Source organism: Phodopus roborovskii, unplaced genomic scaffold (assembly GCF_943737965.1).
Source record: "Phodopus roborovskii unplaced genomic scaffold, PHOROB, whole genome shotgun sequence".
Taxonomy (NCBI): domain Eukaryota; kingdom Metazoa; phylum Chordata; class Mammalia; order Rodentia; family Cricetidae; genus Phodopus; species Phodopus roborovskii.
Genome location: NW_026125397.1, coordinates 26,012,980 through 26,038,707, shown reverse-complemented (window position 1 = coordinate 26,038,707; position 25,728 = coordinate 26,012,980). Strand labels below are relative to the sequence as shown.

Genomic DNA, 25,728 nt, shown 5'->3' with positions numbered 1-25,728 from the left:
TCCCCACATCCGAAATGCTCCGGTTCACGTCCAGCCAGTATTCTGTGCATGCCCCTTCCTCCCTCTCACTCCCCTTCCCCTTAAACAAACAAACAAACAAACAAACAAAAACCCAAACAAGCAGGGACCCCTAGGTTAGGCGAGCGAACTGCACGTGCAACCGCCAGGCCGGCAACTGGAAACCTCCTGACTCGGGACGCGGTCCCCGCCTCCGCAGCGCCAACCAATCGCGTGCAGGGATCATTCCCGCAGCCGGGAGCTCGACCAATCCGAGCGCTCGGTGTTGGCAGAGGCCCCCGTGGGGTTCCAAGATGTCTGCGCCCATGTAAACGCCAGTGGCGCACGGCGACTTCTTCCTCTGCTCCGAGCCCCGTCCGGTACCGGGCTGAACCCGAGGATTATGCTGGGCCGGAGTCTGCGAGAAGTGAGTGGATGTGGCCCGGAGGGGACACGGGAGGGCGGAGGCGCCCGAGGGCTCGGAGGTCAAGGTCGCCCCGGGTCACCCACGCACGGCCCGGCCCGGTCAGGCAGCACACCGCGTTCCCGTTCCCGTTCCCGGGGTGAGGGCGTCGGGAGATGCGTTTGCACCGCCGAGCCGTGGGTGGGGGAAGTGACATCCGTCCGTCCCGGGCCATTTCAATCCCATCCCGGCTGTGCTCGTTTAGGGGCGGGGCGAATTTGTAGCGTGCAGAGTTCGGACGCACTGATTGGTGGCTTTAAAAACCTGCATTCTGTATGCTCATTGATTTACACGCTTGCACACACACATGCACGCACACGCACAAAAATAACTAACTAGGATTCCTTCACGCCTGGACATCACGTTTGAACCCCTGCATAAGCTGTAGGTAGCAACCACACACAGGTAGCAGAAAATTTGACAGCAGTTTTAAGGGGGCGGGGCTCGGAGAGACCGTAGCCAAAGGCAATTCAAAAATCAATCAAACTCGTTGTGAGTCTCAGGGTGTTTGCGACGGCGCTCTCCATTGCTTCCTCTCGACTTCAGAGCAGCAAGGTTCTGAATACTGTCTGCATTCCCCAGCTGATACTGCCTGAAACATCTCAACTCGCGAGCGAGACTGTTGTGTGTTAGGAACTGCGGCGGGGTTTGTATGTGTGTTGTGGATTGCAGTGGTTCTTTTATCCAAGTATATGCAACTTTTCTAAACGTAGAGAAACGTAGCCGTTTAACTGCAGGAAGCAGAAACTTTTAGTATCTTCCTAGATCATTTCTAAGCTTGCCATACCCTTAGTATGGAATGCGTGCGTGTGTCTTTAGATTTTGTTGTGTGAAGGTGCTTGATTATTGGCTTCAGTTTCACTTAAAATCATTAAGTGAATTTTTATGTGGGGTTATTCAGCTATTTCTGATACAGCCCTAAACATGGTCCCACCATTTTGTACAGGGCATTTATGCAAAGTGGTGTTCGCAGCACTGATAATTTTCAAAAAGAAATATTGGTAAACTGAAAAAAATTAAAAACATTGAAGCAGCCTACATCCTGTGGTATCGAAATATTCAGCCAAGATTTAATTATTTAAAAAATAAACAAACATGCATTTTATTGGTATGCAAATTTGTTTTAATCTTTAATGTATACCAAAGAATTTTTTAAATGTCTATTTTATATGTATGGGTATTTTGTCAGCATGTACATCTATCTGCACGCCAGAAGAGGGCATCAGATCCCATGGGACTACAGTTCTAGATAGTTGAGAGCTACTGTGTGTGTGCTGGGAATTAACTCAGGACCTCTGGAAGAGCAGCCAGTGCGCTTAACTGCTGGACCACCTCTCCAGCCCTCCCTAAATTGTTTTAAAAATAAATTTATTTGTGACTTGCCAATAAATGAGTTGTGTACCTTCCTTATATGTCAACATGCCAGGATTTTGCAAAATATCCCTGGCAGGAAAGGATTGTGAGTGGGAAAGGGCTTAAGAAGCCCTACCTTGGCTGACCGTGGGTGATGCACAGCTTAAAACTTGATCGACAAAGTGTGTTCCAGTACAGCCAGGACTGTTACAGAGAGAAGCCCTGCCTTAGACTCCAACTGTAAGTAGCTCTGGAGAGCTCTTACTGATGCCCCATAACACACTCTAAAGCAAAGGTGCCTTGTACCAACCCAGCAAGGAAGCAAACGCCAAAGCACAACTTTACCATTGGCCTGTAGACTGACCTTCACTTCCTGTGGTCATTAAACCACTAAGCCCTCTACAGTGTGTCCTGCCGCTTGATTATTTTTGCCCTCTTATTCTTCTTGTTTTAATATGGGTCATCTGACTTTGGTTTGAGGTCAAACTCTCTCAATCTTTACAACAGTCTGCATGCACATTCAGAATCACCTGGGCCTTGGTTAAAACTTGAACTGGTTCTCACTCTAGACTTAATTAGAAAGATCTGTGTGATCCAAGCCCAGAGTGTATGGCTCAGTAGGTTCTCTGGTTGAGTACCTGTCCTGCTTACTATTTCCCTTTTGTGTCTCCGTTTGGGAAGTCTCTTCTTTCTCAACTTGGCAGGGTTTCAGGAATTTTAAGTTGTAATGAGGCATTTAAATCCATAGGCTTTTAGTAAAACTTTTCTCCAAAATACATTTTTGTTTTACCTTCCTACATTGTATGTGACATATTCTATTGTTATGAAAAAAATTATTCTTTTTTTTCTTTCTTCCTCCCTTTTTGTTGTTGTTGAGGTAGGATCTTGTGCCCAGGCTAGACTTGCTAAATTTGTTCACTAAAGGGAGTGGGGGAATCCCCAAAAGTTGTTTAGGATAGCTTATAAAAAGAATGTGGCCTGCTTTTTCTCTCTTAAACCTATGGAGGAAGAGAGAGATGTGTGTGTATGGTACGTACCCCTTTTTGACATTGAATAAGCCATTATGAAAACATTTACTTCATGGGGGGGGGACCCATAACGGAAGTTGACCCAAAGAAAGACCAAGAAGTTGCCTTGACATTATAGCTTTTACTTAACTCCTTTAACAGATAATGCTAATTCCCATTGTATTCGAAGACTCATTGATAATTGTTTTACCAGGCAAAGAAGTGTCTTCTGTCTGCTTTGTAACTTATCCATGTTCCTGTTCTAATGCTCCAAATTTTACTAATTAGAGATTGATTAACTCAGTACACATTACTTTTAATGTGTGCAGATACCCAGGAATAGTGGAAGATTAATTCTCTTTGTTGTAAAAGCTCACCAGTTTAATCCAAGTTCTCTGCTTCCTAATACCGTAGTTGAGATAATTGATTAAGAAAGGGAAATTTTGTTGGGGTGGCAGTTAGAGTAAGAAGCTCGAAACTGTGATGAACATCTGAGGCAATTTAGAGGAACATTAATGGAGCTCAGAACAGCAGAAGAACCTTGAGACAAGGCACCAGAATGTAATGCTAAATAAGAGGTAAAGTCCAGAAGGGCTGGCAGCCACAGCTTCAACCTCAGGTGGATCTCAGTGAGTTTCAGTTCCAGAACAGCAAAGGCTGCACAGTGAGACCCTGTCTTAGGGGAAAGGTGTTTTGCAGGATAGTTATCAAGACGTATTTAGGATGGTTTGACTCTTAGCTTAGTCTATCATGGCTTGATCCCAGTTCTCTTGGCATTAGACTCTGGCTACTGCATTTAATCCAACCATTTGTATGGGTTGGCTTCTCAGGGTTCCAAACTAAAAAGATTTTGTATTAGTCAGTGTTCCACTGCTATGAAGAGACACACACCATGATCACAGCAACTCTTATAAAGGAAAACATTTAATTGGGGCTGGCTCACAGTTCAGAGTTTTATTCCTTTATCATCATGACAGGGAGCATGGAGACATGCAAACAGCCATGGTTCGGTAGAGATCTGCAAGTTGTGTATCTGGATCCACAGGCAGCAAGCAGAGGGTGGGTGACACTGTACCTGCCCTGGGCTTTTGAAACCTCAAACTACCCTAGTGACAGACTTTCTACAACAAGATCACACCTACCCCAACAAGCCCTCCTTTGGACTACTGCCACGCCCATTCAAATATACATGAACCTGTCATCACCGATTTCTTCACTGCTCTGTAGAGAGGTAGACCCCCAGTTTTAGACTGTTGTTCTTCCTCCAATATTCAGTGAACGCCTGTTCTAGGCACTGGGGATTGGTTGAAGACAGCCTCTCTGGTTTAGTGGATGATGTTTAATAGAGGCTAGGAAGGAAAGGAGGGTCTAGAAGAGCTGGGATATAATGTTCTGGACGGATGGGAGAGTGAGTGCACACCAGGAAGCCAGAGCAAGCCTGACAGAGTCAAGCCATGCACGGGGTCAGCATGCTGGGTGCAAATCAGTGAGGAGACTGGAGGAAGATGACGTCAGAGACACAGTAGGCCAGTGATGGGGTGAGGGATTTGGCTCCAAGTCCAGGAGAACCTCTGCACAATTTCAAGCTCGTGGATATGGTCTAAGCTTTTGGTAGTTCCTCCAGGCAAGTCTAGAGGACTCTGATCTAGAAGAGAAGTGTGGGAGCAGAAAGACCAGATGGAAGCCTGTTGCCATGGCAGTCAATGATGCTGGCAGCAGGGACAGGTCTGTAGCGATAGGAATAATGAGAGGAAGGAGTGTTTTTATTGTGAGAGGTTGCTCTTTGACTGAATGTGAAGTTTGGGGATGAATTAAGGAGAGAGCCTGGCATCTAGGGACATGGAAACACTTCTCACAAACTCTCAGAACTGTGAAGAGGCTAGGTAAGGAGGAGCTTCTCCAGAGTTCTGCCCTAAAGCTGTCCGTTTTCAGATGCCTTTTAGATATCTAAGTGAGGGCTGTGAAGGAGGCAGATAAAGAAACTTAGCTCTCAGGAATCAGGTGCGATGGGGGGATGTAAATGGGTAAAAGTATGGGGGTAACTAAAGCCATGAGGCCAGACACACTTACCTGAGAGGACACGTGTAAAAGTGAGGAAGACAAACTTAGACTGAGAGGTCAGCAAGTGGAAATTAAGCAAGAGACACAGAGGCAGGAGGAAAGCCAGGATAGTGTGATGCCTGGACTTAAGGAAGGGGTTCTTCCGAGGAGGAAGAGGTTGTGTGGGTGTGCTGCTCAGAGGTACTGGAAAACAAAAAAATAGGCATCAACTATTGGCTCTAGAACTGTGTAAACTGATGGTTGTCAGGGACACAGTAGCCACACTAAAACTGAGTGAGTGTATTAAATAGAGAAAAAGTACCCATCAGCCACTCTGTGTTTCTTTTAAAAAGGGAATAATACTTATATTTTATGTGTGACTGTTTGCCTGAATGTTAATCTTTGTACCACATACATATCTGGATTGCTCTAAGGCTACAAGTACGTGTCTAGTTCTCTGGAACTGGAGTTACAAACAGTTGTGAGCTATCATGTGGGTGCTGGGGCCCAAACTCCAGGTTCTCTGCAAGAGTAGCCAGTGCTCTTAACCACCGAGCCATCTAAGCTCACTTGCAAAGTTGCCTTTATCTAGGGAATTCTCATTTGAAAGAGAGCTGCTTTATCCCCCACAAATCCCTTATGTTATCTGTAGGTTATCTACAGGGGAATAAACATCATAGCCGTATTTGGGAGGGGGGGTTGTCAGCCATATACAGAGAAGTGTTGTGATTTGGTAGCTCCGAGAGTGGATTTTGGAAACAAGATCAGGTCTTAGTTGAATACCAGCTCTGCTTCTTTCTAATTCCTTGACCTCAAGCAGGCAGTTATTTCATCTGTAAGGTGGAGATGATGATGATGAGGACGATGGGAAGGAGGAGGAGGAGGGAGGAAGAAGAAGAAAAGCAGCATACCCACATGACTCTCCCTCCTTGGAATGCTTTTCCCTTATATCCAGGCATCACACCATCCTGGCTTTCCTCCTGCATGACTGGCCATGCCTTCATGTGTGGATGCAAATGCAGTGTACAGTGTCTTGGAAGGTACCTAGAACAATGTGCTGGGTGTTACTAATGAGGTGAAGGACTTAATTTACACGGTCATGTAGTTTTCCTCTTCTGCCCTTGAAGATTTCAGTTAGATTATTAACAAATTTAATTATGTTTCACTGGTTTGTGCATGTGTGTGTATGTATGTATGTATGTATGTTTGCACACATGTGGCGTGACACACACATATGGAGGTCAGAGGACAACTTTGCAGGAATTGGTTCTCTCCTGCTACATGGGTCCCAAGGACCCAACTTAGGTCATCAGACTTGGCAGCAAGTGCCCTTATATGCTGAGCCATCTCCAGCCCTGCTCACATTTTTAAATTAGCAAAGTATTACCTTTCATTATGGCATTTTTCAAACATTGTTTCCCTTCTACTTTTCTAAGAGTGGTTCCAAAATCTCTCAAAGCAAGTACGTTCATCTTCTATTGCTGTATAACAGTTTTAACCTTCTCACTTGAAGTCACATAATCCTATCTGGGTTTTGTGGGTCATCTGAGCATAGTTAGTAGTTTCTCTGTTGGAGTCTCGCCAGGCTGAAAGTATGGCGTCGGCCAGGCCTGCAGCTTTATCTGGAGCTTGGAGGCCTCTTCTCAGCCTCCTGTTGACCGGATGGATGGCTCTCCTCATGACTGTGGGGTGGAATGTGTGGATACTCAATGAAGGGGTGAGGGATGAGCGATGACTACAATGAGATTTAGATTTAGGAGATTTCAGGGTATGGAAAATGGCTGCACTCAAGGCCTCAACCAAGGTAAGTAGAGTGACGTGAAGGGACTGTTTGTGTGACGTAAGGCCAGGGAATGAATGGAGAGACCAGGTAACATCGCACATGGACTGAAGGAGTTTGTGTGTGGGTGTGTGGGTTTTTTTGTTTGTTTGTTTTTTTGTTTTTGTTTTTTGTTTTTTGTTTTTTTTTTTGAGACAGGGTCTCCTGTAGCCTAGGCTGGTCTCATACTTATTACCTAGTTGAGGCTGACCTCAAATTTCTGACCCTCTTCCTTCCACCCCGAAAATGTTAGGATTACAGACATGAACCATCAGCCCCGACTGTGAACTTCAAGTGACCCAGGCTGACAATAGTGACAAAGATGACAGGGGACTAGGCACTCAAACTACCAGAAATGAAAGGCGGCGACGCCAGACTGTGGACCAGCACAAGGGGGAAGGGGGGAGCGTCGAGGGGGAGCGTCATCTCGGAGAAGGCGGCCTGGGGCTTTGAGAGAAGGTTAACAGGAAACAGGACCGAGAGGATGTTGTGTGCCGACCCTTTTTCCCCAGGGACTCTAGTACAGGATAGCTAGGAGCAAAGTTGGGAAGCCCACTTACCATTGGCAAAGAAGTTCCAGGAGAGAGTACTTTTCAGGGACAGTGTTTAAAGTAAAGTTGGTGTTTTATATTTAGATGTAGTGCCACAGTTTTGTCCCAGGAGAGCTGTCTGATTTGCATCTCATACTCCATGCTCAGTTCATTCTGTCTAATTAGCATCTTTGGTCTCATTTCTCTTTTCCAATTTCCTCGTCGATTTTGTCAAATTGGGAGTACCCAAAAATGGCTCCGACGAAGAGCAGCACTCTTGCGAGCAAGTGCACCTGGACACTCACCCTTTCTGACTGGTAGTGATGGCTTACACTTCTTCTCTTGCCAGCTGCTAAACTGGAAAGCAGCTCGGAGCCTTAGGAGGCTAACCAAGGGAGGAGTAAGGCACGAGTCCTCACTGGTGAGCTAACCAAGGGAGGAGTAAGGCACGAGTCCTCACTGGTGAGCTTTGCCTCTGGGCAGGCCTGCCCTTACACCTCTCTCTTTCTCTCTCTCTCTGGTGAGTCTCTGCTTCTAGGGGTTCACTGTCCTCTCTCTTCCTATTCCACAGTATTAGAACACACTGTCATCTTTATTGCTGTCCTCCTAAAGCATGACGAAACAGACATCTCATCACTGTCCCTTGCATCCCAGGACCACTCCCCTGCCTCCCTTATAAAAGGCCTTTCTTGTCCATGAGCATGGGGACCACTCCAAAACCTCTTCCCCATACTTTTCCCCACAGCTCTCAGCCCTAAGAATGTCATTGCCTTGGTGATACTTTCAGTGGCCAAAAGCAGATCATTTGCAGACCCTTCCCCTAAACGCAGACTCTTGTTGCTTGATATACACAAGACATAGGAATACAGTCAATGTGGAGAACAAACTCTTTCCATGAGAGTAGATGCAGAAGTGGTAAGGAGAGTATATTGTAAAGTCACCCTGTACTGTCGTGTGGCTTTGGACAAATGACAGCCTCTGAGCTTCAGTTTCTTCATTTGTCCAAGGCGGTTAATAATGCCTGACTTGGTAATGAATTGATGAGACAAATAAACCAACAGCGCCTGGCTCTTGGTAAATACTTAAGAATTACTCCCTTCCAGACCCTCTTGTCTCCGAACTCACATTACAGGTGGATAATGCAGCAAACTTTGCCAAAGAAAAAGCCCGATAGCATATTTGAGTTCTTGTTAGCAAGTACTTACTCTTACTTCTTGCTGGACATGACAAACAATACACCTCATCTCAGGTCTCACTGCCAAACATCGGGTACTCACTGGTCACTCCTCACGCATTTTTTTAAATTGGGGGATGTGTGTGTGTGTGTGTGTGTGTGTGCATGAACACTCACTTGCGGGTGTGTGCATGCATGCAGGAGAATTGAGGAGTTGTAGCTTCCTCAGACCTGGAGTTAGTTACAGGCAGTTGTGAGCCATCTGAGTTAGGTGCTGGCACCAAACTTTCAACTGCTGAGTCATCTCTGCAGCCCTGCTCCGCATGCATTTTAACCCTTTGTCCACCAGCCTTCTTAATGCACAAAATGACAGAAATTCTGAGTTTATGTAAGATATATGTTTGTATATTATGTCTCTGCATTTTTCTGAACACCTGGTAGGTCTTATCTGAAATCCCCAGTAGATGAAAAGATCTGTTTCAGTGCCATATAGTGCTCCTCTTTTTCCACTGGGTACCCCTTGGGCTACAGTAAGCTACTCTTTGAACAGCTCTCCCCTACCCATCCTACACCCAGGCTGGGCTCAGCTGCCTCAGGCCTGCATGGCTCACCTAAACTACTCTTTGCCCAAGCCTAACGTAGAAACAAAGTAAGTCGACAAAGGGGGAGATTGCTCCCCACCACTCCCATCATCCATCTGGTCAGTACTGCCCTTTGCTCACTGCCCTGTCCAAAAGTAGGTTCTCTGGATTTTGAGACCAAGCATCACTTGTATGTTTTGTTTCCATGTTCTATTACTTATGGCTCCCTCAATACAAGATTTGTACTTGTACAGAATCTGTAAAGAGACAATTCTGAATTATCTCTACTGTAGGTTTCTGCAGCCCTGAAACAGGGCCAAGTCACACCAACAGAGCTCTGCAAGAAATGTCTCTCTCTCATCAAGAAAACCAAGTATCTAAACGCTTACATTACTGTATCAGAAGAGGTGGCCTTAAAGCAAGCTGAAGAATCGGAGAAAAGATACAAACAAGGTAAATGTAAATTATGCTCAATTGTATTTCATTATTCTCTCTCAAGAGGAACAATTTAGCTGGGTGTAACAGTGTCCTTTTGGTAAGTAAAGCTTTAAACTTAGAACTTTTCCTGAGTATTTAGTGTAAATATAATGCCTATCTGTAATGATTTCCAGTATAAACTAATTGCTGAAGTTTCGTCCTTCTGTCCTTCTCTCTCTCTCTCTCTCTCTCTCTCTCTCTCTCTCTCTCCCCTCTCTCTGTCTCTTTCTCTGTCTCTTCCCCCACCCCCAGGTCTGTCAACTTTCCAATTTATTCCTTTGAGTCTCCTTCTGAACCTAGAGAGAGGCTGGAGGCCAGCAAGCCATTGTAATCATTCTATCTTTACCCCTCATAGCACTGGGGTTACAGGAAGGTGGGCATAAGAATAAGACACATGCCAGGCTGTGGGGGCGCATGCCTTTTAGCCTTTTATGCCCAGCACTTGGGAGACAAAGGCAGGCAGATCTCTGAGAGTTTAAGGCCAGCCTGGTTACAAATAGTTTCAGGATAGCCAGGGCTGTTACACAGAGAAACCCTGTCTCCAGAAAAACATGTGGCCATGCCCAGCTTTTGATGTGGATTCTGGGATCTGAACTGAGTACCTCATGCTGAACATGCACTCTTAACTATTGAGCCATCTTTCTACCACACCCCCCACCTTTTTGGCTTTTTAATGCAGGTCAGTCACTTGGAGATTTAGATGGCATTCCTGTTGCTGTGAAAGACAACTTCAGCACATCTGGCATTGAGACAACATGTGCATCAAATATGCTAAAAGGTAAAATCTAATGACTGCAACATCAATACTTTAGTAAAAATAAGTGTTTTTCAGCTTAAAGAGAAAATACCAAAGCTTCAAGATAACCTGAGATTAACTGCAGCCTTGTGGGAAGTACTTAGGCTAGATTTTTGCCCCTTCATTGTTTGCTCATTACATACAGAATCAATTTAGGTGTTGGCCAGCTCTGTGAATGAATACTGCTTACAAAGTTTGGGAGCCTTTCTAGGAGGACCTGGCATTGGCTGGCATCACTCCTGTGGACACAGAGAACTCATCAGCACCTATTCACCATCTCCTGGAACTGTGCAGTAACCCTTAGTTTTATTCTTTAATCTATCAGGCTGAAAACAAGAATGTCTATCAAAATACTTGGATCCTAATAGAAAAAAAAAAGTGAAAAAAAGAAAAGATACCTAGAATACTGCCCACAAAAAGTAAATAAAATTCTATGAGTCTTCTTTCATTAGGTAGACTAGATTGTTTTTTGGAATAAAGGCTAGAGGAGGGTTTTTTGGTATTTTATTTTTATTTATTTTTGTTTTTGTTTTTTTTTTCAGTCTGTGTGTGTTTTGTTGTTGTTGGGACAAGGTCTTACCATGTAGCCCTGCTGGCCTGAGTTTGCTATGTTATCCAGACTGGCCTTGAAATCACAGAGATGCTCTTGGCCTCTGCCTCCTGCGTGCATAGGCTTACTTCTAACCAAATTCATAAAAATTACTATGTGACATAACATTATCTAAGAAAAAGAGCTTTTGAGCTTAATGACATGGACTTAATGTCAAATGGATATGATCTATCTTACCACCCAACATTTTATAGTGCTCTTTAAGTCAACATTTTCAGATTATAAAAATAGTGAATGATGTAATGACAGGAAAATGGACAGTTGACAGGAGAAAAATTAACTCATGGAAAAAAGTACAATTTGCTATTTAAACTAGGAATAATTTATACTCTGATAGTAATTACTTAATTAAAATTTTAAATCATGCTTCCTATTCATTGTTTTTTCTCATATAATAAAAATACTATTTTTTCCAGGTTACATACCACCTTATAATGCTACAGTAGTTCAGAAGTTGTTGGATCAGGGAGCTCTACTCATGGGGAAAACAAATTTAGATGAGTTTGCTATGGGGTGAGTAAAATGAAGTTTTCCTCTATTTTTATTTAAAATCTGTTTTAATTTCACTGCATTTAGGTACCTAAAGGTAACAAGGTTACTTCCTGAGGAGTCTTTGTTTTTAAAATGTCTACTTTATTATTTTATTTATGTGTATGTGTCTGTGTCAGCGGATGGCATCTGCAGTTGCCAGTGGAGGCCAGAAGAGGTCACTGATTCCCTTGGAGCTGGAGTTGCAGGCAGTTTAGAGCCGCTCTGTGTGGGTGGTGGGAACTGGCGCCATAAGCTCTAAATGCCTAAGCCAGGTCTCCAGCTTCGTGAGGACAGTGACATCTTAGTCCCTGTGTGAGCTTACACTGTGTAACAAGTGTGTAGATATATTGTTTGAGTTTTAGAATGCATTTCCCAGGTGAATAATGATGTTAAATGCTTTCTCGGGTGCTTATTTTGCCATCTGTGTACCTTCACTAAAGTATGGTCCAACTCTTTTGTAAGTGGGCTTATTTATTGAGTTATAAGGGCTCATTGATATGTTCTGGACCAAGTTTGTTATCCAAGGTGGTTTGCAAATCTGTTCTCAATGTCTTTGGTTTATCTTTTCATTATGTCTGTGTTAGTTACTGTTCTCTTGCTGTAATACAAATAACTGAGATGTCACCCTAATGAAAGAAGGGCTTATTCTGGCCTACAGTTTGGGGGTCCATGGCAGGGAGGGTGTGGCAGCTGTAGCCTGGGGCTCAGGTCACATGGCCTGTGCAGTCAGGCAGTCAGGAAGCTGAGCAATGACTGCTGCTCCTCACACAGCTTTCTCTATGTGTAGTCAGAGTGGTTCAGAATTGCGCTGCCCACAGTTAAGTGTGTGTCTCCCCACCTCCCAGACTCTTAGTTCCAGGGCTTGACTCCTAGATGCTTCTAGATCCCACCGCATTGATAGTCAGTGCTACTCAGCACACTGACTTCGCTTCAGAGCCTACATTTTTAGTTTTGATAACGTCCAGCTCATCATTATTTTTTCCATGATTCGTGCCTCTATGTTGACCTGTACTAATGCTTCCGTAATCCTTATCCAGAACAAAATGGCAGGTTTTTCTCCTAGTTTTATTACACTTAGCTGGGTCACCCACGTTGTTTAAATTTTTTTGTATATAATGTGAATAGAATTCAGTTTTTTACTTATGGGCATTTTAGTCTCACCACTGTTTAGACAAGTTTGTCCTTGTTCACTGCAAAAACACACGTGTAAACTAGGGTCAACATCTGTCTTGACACTGGTGGTAAGAGTCTTCTCACTTTGTTCTTTTTAAAGTCACTATACACACTGATGCCGTTTTAATGTCACACACACTGCAGTCCTATGTCAGAGTCACTGCACACACTGCAGCCCTGTGTCAGAGTCACTGCACACACTGATGCCGTTTTAATGTCACACACACTGCAGCCCTGTTTCAGAGTCACTGCACACTGCAGCCCTGTGCCAGAGTCACTGCACACTGCAGCCCTGTGTCAGAGTCACTGCACACACTGCAGCCCTGTGCCAGAGTCACTGCACACACTGTGGCCCTGTGTCAGAGTCACTGCACACTGCAGCCCTGTGTTTCTAATTATTTATATAGCAAATGCATTAAAAATGTCATTGATTAAAAAAATTTAAAAAAATATTAATTTTTTTCCTATATTGACCTCCTAGCCCATCACCTTGTTAAAATTCATTTGTTAGTTCTAATTGATCTGTATGGATTTTTTGGAATATTTTGTGTAGACAGTTTTATTTTTTTAATTCTTACTACTTATCTACATTTTGCTTTGTTGAACCAGTTAAGACCATCAATGCAGTATTGAGGAAAAAGTGAAATGGTGGGGGGAGGGTGTGGAGAGATGGCTCAGCAGTTAAGAGTGCTCACTGCTCCTGCAGGGGACCTGAGTTCAGTTCCCAGTGGGACACCTGTAACTTCAGCTTCAGATGGCCTCCATGGCCATCTGCAGTCATATGCATAGACATAGGCATATATACAAATAATTAAAATGGGGGTGTGTGTAAAACAGATAGCCTTGCCTTGCTCCTGATATTGGGGAGGAAAATATTCAGCCATTCACCAAAAGCACTTTAGATTTTTTTCCACTTTATAATTCTTTTTGCATTTATAACATGTTTGTTCAGTGATCCTGTTTAGTAGAAACAGCCCTTGACTACTGCGTTAATATGATATCTCTTAGACTTCCGTAGATACTTCCGTGTTTAATGAGCTCATCCATGGAAAAGAACTCAGACATGGTTTTTCGGGTATTTTCTTTCCTCAGCTGATCAAAATGTAGACTTAGTATGTCCCCAGTGTGACTCTTTGAGGATGCTCCCTCACCTGTGATTAGCTGGAAATCATAGCTTGCATCTAATAGCAGGGAGGGATGTAGCAAACTTAAATCAAGAAGCACTCTATTGAAGTTTTTTTCATAAAAGCAAAAAGATGCTATGAAAATGTTCCACAACAGAAGTTAAAAATGTAAAGGCTAAAATGATAAAATTTAGAAAACTTATTAAAAAAAAAAATTTGTGACCTCGACTTAAGCAAAAATCTCTTTGCTAGGACATAACATAATGCAAAATAAAAACTGGTAGGTTGGTCTCGAGTAAAATTAAGAAGTTTTGAAACATGCTACTTCAAAATGAAAAAGAAAATGTTTCAAAAGATAAATCTGAAAAAGACCTGTCATGTAAATTATTGGCGCATACCTGAGGCAGAGGCAGGCAGACCTCTTGAGTCCGAGACCAGCCTGGGAGCTGCCTTCTTTGCTCACCCTCCCCAAAATGCTGAGATGACAGGCATGTGGCCATGTCTGTCTGTCTTGTGTGGGTGTTAGAAATTCAAATTAAGGGCCTCTTGCTTGCACATGTGCTCTTACACGCTGAGCCATCTCCTCCTCCATAGTTTTTGTGGTTTTGTTTCCGTTTGAGACAGGTTTTACTCTAGCCCAGGCTTGCGTAGAATTCATGGATATCCTCCTGCCTCAGCTAAAGGTATGAGCTACCACACCTAATGCTTTTCTTAAACCTTCTGACTAGGGGAGATTCCTTTAAAAGATTTTTCTAATGGTCTGAATGTTTGTGAATCTTTTCAACTGAAAGATCTTAGCTTACAAAGGAAACCATCTTTAACTGATTGACTGGGATAAGTCTTCCCTTAGCTAGTAACTTTCTTCTTTCCTGAGCACCACCTTCTCCTTAGCTGCCTGATGGGGAGCTGCCTGTGCGTAGTCTCAGCCTTTTCCAACTCACGCCACAGTGGGTTAAGAAAGGTTCCATGAGTTTCCCTGGGGACGTAAAATGAAGTTTTTCAGAGGTATCGCTTTGCTTCTCCATCGCAGATCTGGAAGCACAGATGGTGTGTTTGGGCCAGTTAAAAACCCCTGGAGTTACTCCAGGCAATACAGAGAAAGGCGGCGGCATGATGAGCTCGGCGATTCGCACTGGCTGATAACTGGAGGGAGCTCAGGCGGCAGTGCGGCCGCTGTGGCATCGTTCACGTGCTTTGCGTAAGATGTCCCTGTCTCTGCTTTAAACCCCACCTGAGTGCAAAAGATCAGAGGTCAAACTGCACCCAAAGCCCGGCAGCACAGGAATTGAGACCCTGCCTGGCATTTGTGTTTCTTTTTGGTGAGCTGTTTGTGTTCAAAGGTGTATTGGAATGACATCTAAGTATAGTCAGCTTTATCCCACTACGTGAGCTTTGTACATTAAAAATTAATCTAAAATGACATTTTAACTTTTCTTCTGTAGTCTGTAGTCTCTGGTTCTTAAAATCATGGCTTTATGGATCTTACCAGATAAGACATTGAACTTGAGTGAACTTCATGAATCTTATTTTTTAATAATTTATTCTGTCGTCGGTTCACTATGCAAATGGTACCGCTTTAGCTCACTGCTGCTAAGCTGCTCAGACCCCTCAGATCCCCTCAGATCCCTGATCCTCTTGACGTCTCCCAAGTGCTGAGGTCAAAGGCCTGTGCTACCACTCCTGGCCCTGCAATCATTGTTAGCCACCCAGAGAATAGTAAATAATGATTTATCTTATCAGTCTCATCTTAAGTAAGTTGAATGTGTTTCCCCAGTAATACAATATGTATATGTTTTCCCTCGCTTTAATTATCCAGTGAAACTACATTCCTTCACAGGCACTGCAACCCGTAATTTATTTACATATTTTAGAACTGTGGAGCTTGTTAAGAAGAAAAGCCATTTCATTTATCTCTGGAATGTTATAGCATTGCATTAATATTAATGAGAGTTCTGACATGTTAGAAGGTGCAGGATCAGGTGCGGCTTCTTTTTCTACCCCCCCCCCCCCATCATCCCACTTAGTGTTATCTTTCTGAATCTGCTTTGAGAAGATGGCATTTTGACATGTAATTCCTGTGGAAATGTAGGTTTTACTTTTACACAGCCATCAGTGAATGCTAATAAGAGACAGTATCTTTTTAAAATTATGAAAGCAACAGACTGATGTTGTAGTTAAATGGACTTGGTGAGAAAGGAAATATAATTTGCATTTTCTGTAGCGTGCAAGTGGCATGTTATTGTTAGGAACATTACTCAGTCCAAAGCATTACTTTCAATATAATCAGTAGATTATATATTTGTATATAATCAGCAGAAACATCAACCAAAAGTAACTTCAGATTGAGTGTCTCCAAACTATGAAGTAGTCTGCTTTTGTCTCCCTGGCAGTGTTTTGTTTGTTTTATTATAGTTTTAAAATTAAGATTCTTAGAGTGTTAGTGAGCTGCATAGAAAGGATGCACTGTGAGGTGATGTGGAAAGCTACCCAACGTGCATTAAGTGAAAACAGTATACATAATGCCTGTTAAGAGTGAGCGTTGCTTAGGCACAGATGTGGGTCACACATGGGTTATCTGGATAAAAGTGTGTAACAGGGCTATTATGGGTTCTTCAATAAGAGGACTTTTACTTTTTTTTTTTTTTTTTGAGTCAGGGTTTCTCTATAGCCTTGGAGCCTGTCTTGGAACTAGCTCTGTAAACCAGGCTGGCCTTGAACTCACAGAGATCCGACTGCCTCTGCCTCCTGAGTACTGGGATCAAAGGCGTGCGCCACCACACTCAGCAGATTTTTTAGGTTTTTTTTTTTTTTTTTTTATTTTTACTTCTATATCATATGATTGTGTGGTACTTTAAATTTCACAGTAAGCATGTACTATCTAGAAGTTTTGTTTTTAAATAATTGTTTAAAATTTCAGTTGTGACAAAAATATGTATATGTAATTTTGCAATTAATCTACAAAACTTTTCTTTTTTTTCCATCTTGGAAAACGGAACCCAGCACCCATGAACTGCCCCCACGCCCAGTCTCTAGCAGCCTCCTCCTTACTATCTGTGGACTTGAGTGCTCTGCTTCTGTCTTCCTGTGACTGGCTTGTTGCACTTAGCGTGATGTTCTTGAGGTTTCTTTCCCTCTTTTTAATTAGTTTCTTCTACTACATAATATACTGTCTGAACTGTGTTACTTTTTTTTTTTTTTTTTTAATAAGAAAAACATGTGCACTCTAGGTGACGAGGCTGAGAAATGAGCATTCACTATGTTGGGTAATGATAGGTTTTTCAAAAATGAATATTTAAGTGGTTTTTTTAATCAGATTAGCCAAATTTTTAAAAAGTACTACTCATTGATGATACTGAAATGCTAAAAAAAAAAAAACCACAGTTCACTAGAAATAAATACACGAATTGGCCTGATCTACAACAAGTAATTTGATTATATAGGTTAAGAATTTATAACAACAGACCCTTGTGTTCACTAACCCTGCCTTTTAGAAACCATCAACCTAAAAGCAACCAAACATGAGCTGAGGTTTATGTGTAAAGTTATTTATCAACAAGGGTTTGCTAAAAAGTTATCATTCCAGATGCAAACAACATTGTAAAAATTACAGTACCTCTCCAGCCATGGTGGAGCAAAGGCTGGGGTCTGGGTTTCTGCAGAGAAGGTTTAGTTTGTGAAGGCATACTGCCTGCTGTCACTTGACATATTTTAAAATATCCTCAATCTTTATTATTTTAATGGCATCAAGAGGTCATTATAAACAAACAAAATACGGATGGAAGCTTACAATTACAAAATGTTCTCCAGAAAAGACAACACATTTTTAAACAGTTGAAAGGCCAGGCTTAGTGTCACAGGCCATGATTCCAGCACTCAGGATGAAGGGGCAAGAGGGGGGGTTGAATCTGCCGAAATGTTAACAGTGTTTATTGTTGGGTCTTTGTGCTTCTCTATACCATATGAGTCCTTTGAGATGAGTATGGGTTACTCTATATAATTAAAGGGAAGTACACTTTGAAATAGTAGATTCCAGATGCAATTAAAGAGTGTCATTCCTCTAAACAGAACTCTCTTTCAATCCAGGGCTCTAGGGTCAGATACTGGAGGTTCCACCAGAAACCCTGCTGCCCACTGTGGGCTTGTTGGTTTCAAACCAAGTTATGGCTTAGTTTCCCGTCATGGCCTCATTCCCCTGGTGAATTCGATGGATGTGCCAGGAATCTTCACCAGATGTGTGGATGATACAGCGATTGTGTTAGGTATTTCTGTGGTTACGTAACATTTGAAAGCCTCACTGTAAAGTACTATGTCTGTCACACATGAGGGTTCCTTCTTGCAGGTATACTGGCTGGACATGACCCCAAGGATTCCACCACAGTACAAGACCCTATTAAGCCCCCCATGATTCCTGGTGTGATGGATGTGAGCAGACTGTGTATAGGAATCCCAAAGGTAACTTCTCCTTACTTTTCAGAAAAGCTGACTGGCCAAATGCAGAGCACAGACTTAGGAGGCCAACTGGTTGTTTGCATCCCTGTACCACCACCGTGATTGATTGGCCATGTGGATTTAAGCATGCGACTTCTCTCTAAGCCCAGTTTCCCCTTTGTGAAGTAAGGGTGAGAGAAATACAGACCCTGAGAGCTGCGGGGATTAAGTTTGATTATCCTATAAAACACACACGGGTCTGTAAACTTCCCTTGGGAAGAAACTGATGCCGTTTTGGGCTTCGTACTTCATAGATCTGGACTTTTTAACACAACCATTATAGTGAAAAGGCAGCCATAGGCAATATGTAAATGAAGAAATACTTCTGTTTTCTTTAAAAAAAAGTTGATTACTATAATCTATACATGTAAGTAATAAATTATTGACACTTTAAAAAAAATCAGACCTGTTTCTGTGTGTGTATGTGCGTGTTCGTGCATGCATGTGTGTGTGTATGTGCACATTCGTGCATGCATGTGTGTGTGTATGTGCATCTATGTGTCTGGATATACATGTTTTGTGATGTTTTGTTTAAGTTTTTTAGAAGCAATGTGTGTGTGTGTGTGTGGATATTTTACCTTTGTGTGTATTTGGTACTGTTTGTGGGCCTGGTGCCTGTGGAGGCCATAAGAAGGCATCAGATACCCTGGAACTAAAGTTACAGAGCTGTCTGTAAGCTGTAAAGTTGTGAGCTGTCTGACAAGGGCACTGGGAGTTAAACTCGTGTCCTTGGGAAGAACATCCAGCACTCTTAGCTGCTAAGCCATCTCTCTAGCCCGCCCCTTTCATTATTTTAAGTTATATGTAGGTATATGTGTCTGCATGTGGCTATATATACATGAGTACAAGTGTCCACAAGGCCAGAGACATCAGATTCCTGGAGCTGTAGTTATAGACACTGGGAAGCCACTGGTGTAGGTGCTGGTAACGGAGCTCAGGTAAAACAAGAGCGCTAAAGTGCTGAGCCCAGACTGATTTCCAGTTCAGTTACTCTTCTGCCTCTCTCTCAAGTGCTGAAGTGTAGGGATGTACCACCTTAGCCAGCTATATACCTGACAGTATATTAACATTTAACCTGTTTTAGGTACCATTTTATTCTGGAACGTTCTGTCCCTGGCTTCCACCCCTCTCCCGTAGCGTCCCTCACCACTACAACTGTACAGTCAAAGCATCCACAGACATTATCAGGTGACACCCCTACTATAGAGAATTGCTACTTTAAAAAGACTTTCATCGAGATAACTATCTGTAATTTCTTTAAAAAACAAAATAGCTTTAGAAGTGAGCCTAGTTGAGTCCTAGATCCCATGTTGGTATGATATATATCGCGCTAGGAATGCTGCATCTCTTCCCTATTCTCAATACTTTCCATCCATAAAACGGATGATGAAGCTGTGTAATGGGGTGTGAAAGCATAAACAGAGAGAAGTTCTGAAAAATGTAGACATCTAACAGATATGAACCCCTGATCGGATCCCAAGCTCTACACTGCTGTGCCAGTTAATACTGTCCAGTACTGTCTCGCATGCCATCAACATTCCTAGTCCAGTCTTGCAAGGAACCTACCAGCTGCTGTATTATCAGTGTTTTAGTGTAGTGTATTGCCAAAGATTTTATACAGGTGTTTATGAATCTGTATAGACTTTCCTGTGTTTTGTTTTGTTTTTCCTCTAAGGAATATCTGGTACCAGAGTTGTCAAGTGAAATACAGTCTCTTTGGTCCCGAGCTGCTGACCTCTTTGAGTCTGAGGGTGCCAAAGTGATTGAGGTCTCCTTGCCACACACCTGCTACTCAATCATCTGCTACCACGTGCTGTGTGCATCAGAAGTGGCTTCAAATATGGCAAGATTTGATGGGCTACAATATGGTAAGATGGCTGCTTTGGGGTTGTTAAAGATCATTCACATGCTAGTTATTATAATAATTCAGGAAGGTAAATCAATTTTTTTCTCTATTATTTTAATATTGGATTTGAAATATTCATCAAAAGTCTTTATGCTTGGTTCTCTGCACTGAAGGGAAAGTCTTGAAGGGACTGTCTTTGTGTACCCAGCACATCTGATGTAGTGTCTGACAAGGTGGAACTCAATCAAAGTTTGCATGGGTGGGTGGATGGATGGGTGGGTGGGTGGATGGATGGATGGATGTCAAAGTTCTTTCATGGTTTCTTTACTCTCCATGGTTCTCATAACTAACTGATTAGTCAATCACAAAGCAAATAAAGAAAAAGAACTTGGAGAGAAAGTTCTCTAAGGTCTATATTGTTCGCAATACTGTTTTATAGCCTTTAATTCTTTCTCAGTAATGTTTACTTCTTGTTCTCAGGTCACAGGTCTGGCATGGATGTGTCTACTGAAGCCATGTATGCTGCAACCAGACAAGAAGGGTTCAATGACGTGGTACGAGGAAGAATTCTCTCAGGAAACTTTTTCTTATTAAAAGAGTAAGACAATTTCTTAAAGAATTTTTTTTGCTACTCTTGAAACCTTAAAATTTTTATATCTAGTACTGCACGGGCTCGGTTAGCAGGATACTGGCCAACCCCTGAGGCCCCAGGTTTGATGCCCAACATCAATATTGTGGTAGTACTAGCCTGTAATCCACTGCGGAAATGTAGGCAGGGAGAGCAGAATTTCAAAGTCATCACTGGTTGCATAGTGAATTCAAGGCCAACCTGGGATGTGAGATCCTGATTTGAAAAAATAAAGAGCTTAGTGGTAAAGAGTTCTTGCTGCATAATCATCAGGACCACAGTTCAGACTCCAGCTCCTGTATGTAGACTGGTTATCCTATGCAATGGGGATGCAGACGGGGATCTGCCGGGAAAGATCATGCCTCGAAGGAATCAGTGAAGAGCGGGAGAGGGTGCACCTGCATCTGTGCCTCTGCAGAGCCTGTTGGTCAAACAGTGGGCAGGGTACATGGTGTTCCTGTAGCACTCTTCTGGGGTTAAAAAACCACACTTTTACCTTCTTGTGGTTGGTTCTCAATGGAACTGGAGTTGTCATGCGTCATGTCCAGTTTTACACCTGAGGAACCTAAGGTGTAAAGAGTCCAGGAGCAGCTAAAGAGTTTTCTTCCTCCTTCCCTTTGTATCACTGAGTTATTGTTCTGTCTGTGTCTGGCTTTCCCCCTAATCTTTTCCTAGTGTTTAAGCATCCTTCATTCAAGTTTATCTCTGCCCTTCTAGACTAAACTGTTCATAAAATACAAAACTGCAGCACTGGGTGCCTTCCTTGTTTCTCTTGATGGAACCTGCTTCCCAGGGCTGTTTCCTACCATCTAGTTCAGGCATAGTGAGACTAGCTAGTTACCATTATACTGTAGATAGACTGAGACATGATGATAGAGAATTGCATAAGCCTTTGAGATACAAGTTTTTAATCTGTTGTACTAAGAAAGTAACTTAATCACACTATCTCACCCTAAAATAAATGTTCTGGGTTAGCAGTTTCCTTACTGGGCAGTATTGTTTTGTGGTTATTTGGTAGAATTGCATCTAGTAGCAAATTCTAATGAATAAATTCCAGTGTAAAGTTTTATAATAACATTGTAGTTGAACAAAACTCATCATTATAAATGATGGGCAGTGGTGGCACGCACCTTTAATCCCAGCACTTGGGAGGCCAGCCTGGTCTATAGAGCAAATTCCTTGATAGCCAGGGCTACACAGAGAAACCCTGTCTCAAAAAAACAAACAAACAAAAACGAACAAAACCAAAACAACAAAAGAGGAATCTTAGTGTCGTACTGCCAGGAGTGGTGACCAAATCTTTATTCCAGCACTGTCTAGGGTCTACATAGTGAGTTCTAGGCCCACCATGCTCAAAAACTAAAATAGCAATTGGCTAGCAAGATGGCTCAGTAAGTAAAGGCACTTTAGGCTGATTGATGACTTGAGTTTAATTCCTGAGACCCACACTGTGGAAGGAGAAAGGTGAGTCTGGCTGAATGTCTCAGACCTCTACTCACCCCTTCCTTTGCTCTCTCCCCGACACAGTAAATAAATTAGTAATAATAATAATAATAATAAATCTTAGTGGCCCCTGATGGTAAAGCTGAAGACCCAATGGCTCTTTAACTAGTTTAATTGAGAGACCTGCCTTTAAAGACAAAACAGAAAAAGTCTCTAAGATAGCTTTGTCTTTTTCCACAGAAATTATGAGAATTATTTCGTCAAAGCGCAGAAAGTGAGGCGCCTCATTGTGAGGGATTTCAAGAATGCTTTTGCTTCTGGTGTGGATGTCCTGCTGACTCCGACCACCCTGAGGGAGGCAGTGCCGTACTTGGAGTTCATCAAAGAAGACAACAGGACACGAAGTGCCCAGGATGATATTTTCACACAAGCTGTAAATATGGCTGGTAAGGATTCCTTAGGAATGGGGTGCTCTGCTTCAAAGCTTAAACTGACTCCCTGGTCTTCACTGCAGGTTCCTGTAGGATTGTTTCCTAAAGGGAGTACCCTTCCCTTCTACAACAGCCGAGGGGGATATGTGTATGTCCTGTGCATGCGTACTGTAATAGCACATTTTCTTAAGCAATATGCAAAATTTTTATCTTCAAAACATTTAAACATGGTATACTGTGTACTGATATGATACTCCCTTACCCAAGCCTGTCCTTGTTAATATCTTGCCCTGGCTTTCTTCTCTGTCTTTCCACCTCCCACACACATTGTATTGGGCTGTCCCATTTGAAAAAATACCCTTTAGACATGACATTTTACAGCTGAGTACCCTAGCACGCATCTGAGGATAAAAATTCTCCTCCCTAAACACAATGTCACATCTGAGGAAACCATTATGAGCCCAATAATAATAATCTAAATGTAGTCCATATTCAGATTTCTCTCAGCAGTGCTAGAACTGTCTTTTAATGTTATTTTGCTTTTGTTTATGATCTCTTTTTAATGTTTACAGTAATCACCTCAATGTATCTGTGATTGTTTGTAGAACTATACCAGGCTGTAGTTCAGGTGCCACATACTTCTGTTGTTTTCCTTCAACTCTGTTCCTGAAGGACCAAGACTTTCCTTTTATCACTCCTTTCATGTTTAATGACATTCCTTCACCTCTCTTTCAGGGTAGGTCAGCTGGCCGCAAATTTTCTAAACTTTGCTCATGTAAATGTCTAGATTTTCCTTTAAAGGTATTCTTGCTGGATATGGGGTTCTGGTTCAACTGTTCTTTACCTCAGGGCCCTTGAAAAAAGGCGGTGCTCACCTCACACCCCAGGGCTCAGGAGGCCGGGGTGGGTTCCCTGGGAGAGGGGGCAGCAGCTGGAGGGGAAAGGGGATGAAGTAAACAGTGCAGTGGCTGTAGTGATGAGTTAAGCTAAAGTTGTTTCACATAGAAAAGGAAGCCTGCTGAGCCACTTTCAGCAGGAAAGCCACATACTTCCTATATCAGAAAGCCGTTGTGACCACTGGGAAACTAAGCTGTTTGCCTAGGGAGATCGCTCACAGGGCTGCAGAAACAGGGACCAGAGTTGAGATCGTAGCAGCCACATGAAGCCAGATGCAGTCCTGTGCATCTGTGGCTCCAAAGCTGCCATAGCGAGATGGGAGTTGGAGACTCCCTGGAAGTCAGCTGGCCGGATAGCCTGCATACACAGTAGTGATCAAGAGCCCGTGTCTCAGACCCGGTGGAAGGCAAGGACCAACACTTAGGTCGCCTTGATACCCACATGTGCGTGCAGAAACAAAGAAAACAAAAGGATAGCTACCTGATCATTCCTAAGCAATTTATGTGTCTGACTTTGGGTTTCTGTTACTGTGATGAAACACCATGACCGAAACAAGTTTGGGAGGAAAGTGCCTTACTCTTATACCTCACAGTTCATCATCAAAGGAAATCAGAACAGGAACTCAAGCAGGACAGGAACCTAGAAGCAGGAGTTGATGGAGAGGTGGCATTCACTCTGTATACCAGGCTGGCCTGGAACTCTCGGAGATCTACCTACCTCTGCCTCCCAAGTGCTGGGATTAAAGGCATTTGTCACGGCTGCCCAACTTTTTTTTTTTTTTTTTTTTTGAGACAGGTTTATTTGCGTAGCCTTGGCTGTCCTAGAACTCACTCTGTAAACCAGGCTGGCCTCATACTCACAGAGATACACCTGCCTCTGCCTTCCGAGTGCTGGGATTAAAGGCGTGCGCCACCACATCTAGCTATCTTAGTTTGTTTTAAGCTTTATTCTGTCTTTATAAGCACGAGGAAGGAGGGTTCATCAATTGATGGCTTCTGTCTCTTCCTCTCAGGCTTGCCAGCAGTGAGTGTCCCTGTGGCTCTCTCAAACCAAGGATTACCAATAGGACTGCAGTTAATCGGACGTGCATTTTGTGACCAGCAACTTCTGACAGTTGCCAAATGGCTTGAAAAACAAGTACAGTTTCCCATTATTCAACTGCAAGACCTCATGGATGATGGCTCGTTGGTTCTTGAAAATGGAAACTTAACTTCTGCTTCTCTAACCTAATCGGGATCAATGAATCAAGGAATTGGCTGGTAGTGGGATGCCAGGAATCCAACGCTGGGCCTCAGGCTTGCTAGGCAGGCCATCTGCCCCTGGACTGACTCTCCACCACTGGATCATGCTGTTAAAAATGACTAAGAGGTGCTGTTCTCTAGAGCGCCCAGTGATCTTGCTCAGCCCTGTGATTAGGTTCAGTGTCAACACTGCCTGTCTGCCCTGGGAATCACTTCTTCAAATCCCTGTAATGTTGTTAAATGTAATATTTATACATTCATTAAATAACTTTTAAAACCAATCACTGGATTTTATTATACCACAAAAATACGAGCTCCTAAAAAATGCATGCTGCATAATTTTCATTCAAAAGAACAGAAATTAGAGTAAAACTAAGTTTAGTAATAAATGCCTCAAAATGTGTACATCTTTATAGCAAAATACTAACAAGACAATAACGTTAACTCCTGAGGTTCTGACAGGCAGGTCATCCTGTGGTAGAGGTTGCCTCAGCGATGTGAGAAATGCATACAACTAGACAAGACTCGCCTTGCTAAAAGCTCTGGACATAGGAGGAAGAGAGTGGTCCACCAGGTTCAGAGCCATACAAGGCTGGGTGGCTCCTCAGCCAGGCACAAGACTCCTTTTGCTTCTCTGGAGACAGTTAAAATGAGAACTTCCCCCACCCCTGTTCTGGTTAAATGTTTGCCTCACCTCTCTCAGAGCCAGCACAGCTCTGTGTCACACTGACTCGCCTCCCTCTTCAGCTCAGGGCTGAAGGTTCAAAGCGCCCAGGTGACACAGAGTGTGAACACGTGACACTGCGGTGAGGATCGCAGAGAGATGACACCCTAAGGTCTCCTTTCCCCAAGTGTCTCAGCGTCCCGTACCCTCTTGGTCCCCTTTATCGGTGTTCTCCGTTTGGACCTCTTGAGCCCAGATTAGACAACGTCTAATAGAAATGTTACATTTACTCTGAAGTGTCACTGAGTACCTCTGTCTTTGACAGGATACTTGTCACCTCACATTCATCAGGCACTATAGTTTGACGCCTGTATATTGTTGATAAATGAAGTAGGAACCTGACTTCCAGTAATAA

At 43.0% G+C, this 25,728-nt stretch overlaps 1 protein-coding gene across 1 annotated transcript; it reads left to right on the top strand.

The window, feature by feature from the left end:
* Positions 1 to 307: 307 nt before the first annotated feature.
* Positions 308 to 24,930, top strand: Qrsl1 (glutaminyl-tRNA amidotransferase subunit QRSL1). The gene is made up of 11 exons (XM_051175590.1): positions 308 to 424; positions 9,258 to 9,417; positions 10,121 to 10,219; positions 11,264 to 11,360; positions 14,706 to 14,873; positions 17,759 to 17,934; positions 18,015 to 18,127; positions 19,839 to 20,031; positions 20,490 to 20,607; positions 22,321 to 22,526; positions 24,421 to 24,930. Exons 1-11 carry the CDS (start codon positions 401 to 403, stop codon positions 24,636 to 24,638), a joined length of 1,572 nt encoding a protein of 523 aa, XP_051031547.1. The 5' UTR covers positions 308 to 400; the 3' UTR covers positions 24,639 to 24,930.
* Positions 24,931 to 25,728: the final 798 nt, after the last annotated feature.

Excerpts from the sequence above, each read along its gene's own strand:
- Qrsl1 (XM_051175590.1), top strand. The coding sequence starts at position 401 with ATGCTGGGCCGGAGTCTGCGAGAA. Across the intron at positions 14,874-17,758 it reads GCATCGTTCACGTGCTTTGC|GGCTCTAGGGTCAGATACTG; the intron begins GTAAGATGTCCC and ends CTTTCAATCCAG. Across the intron at positions 17,935-18,014 it reads TGATACAGCGATTGTGTTAG|GTATACTGGCTGGACATGAC; the intron begins GTATTTCTGTGG and ends TCCTTCTTGCAG.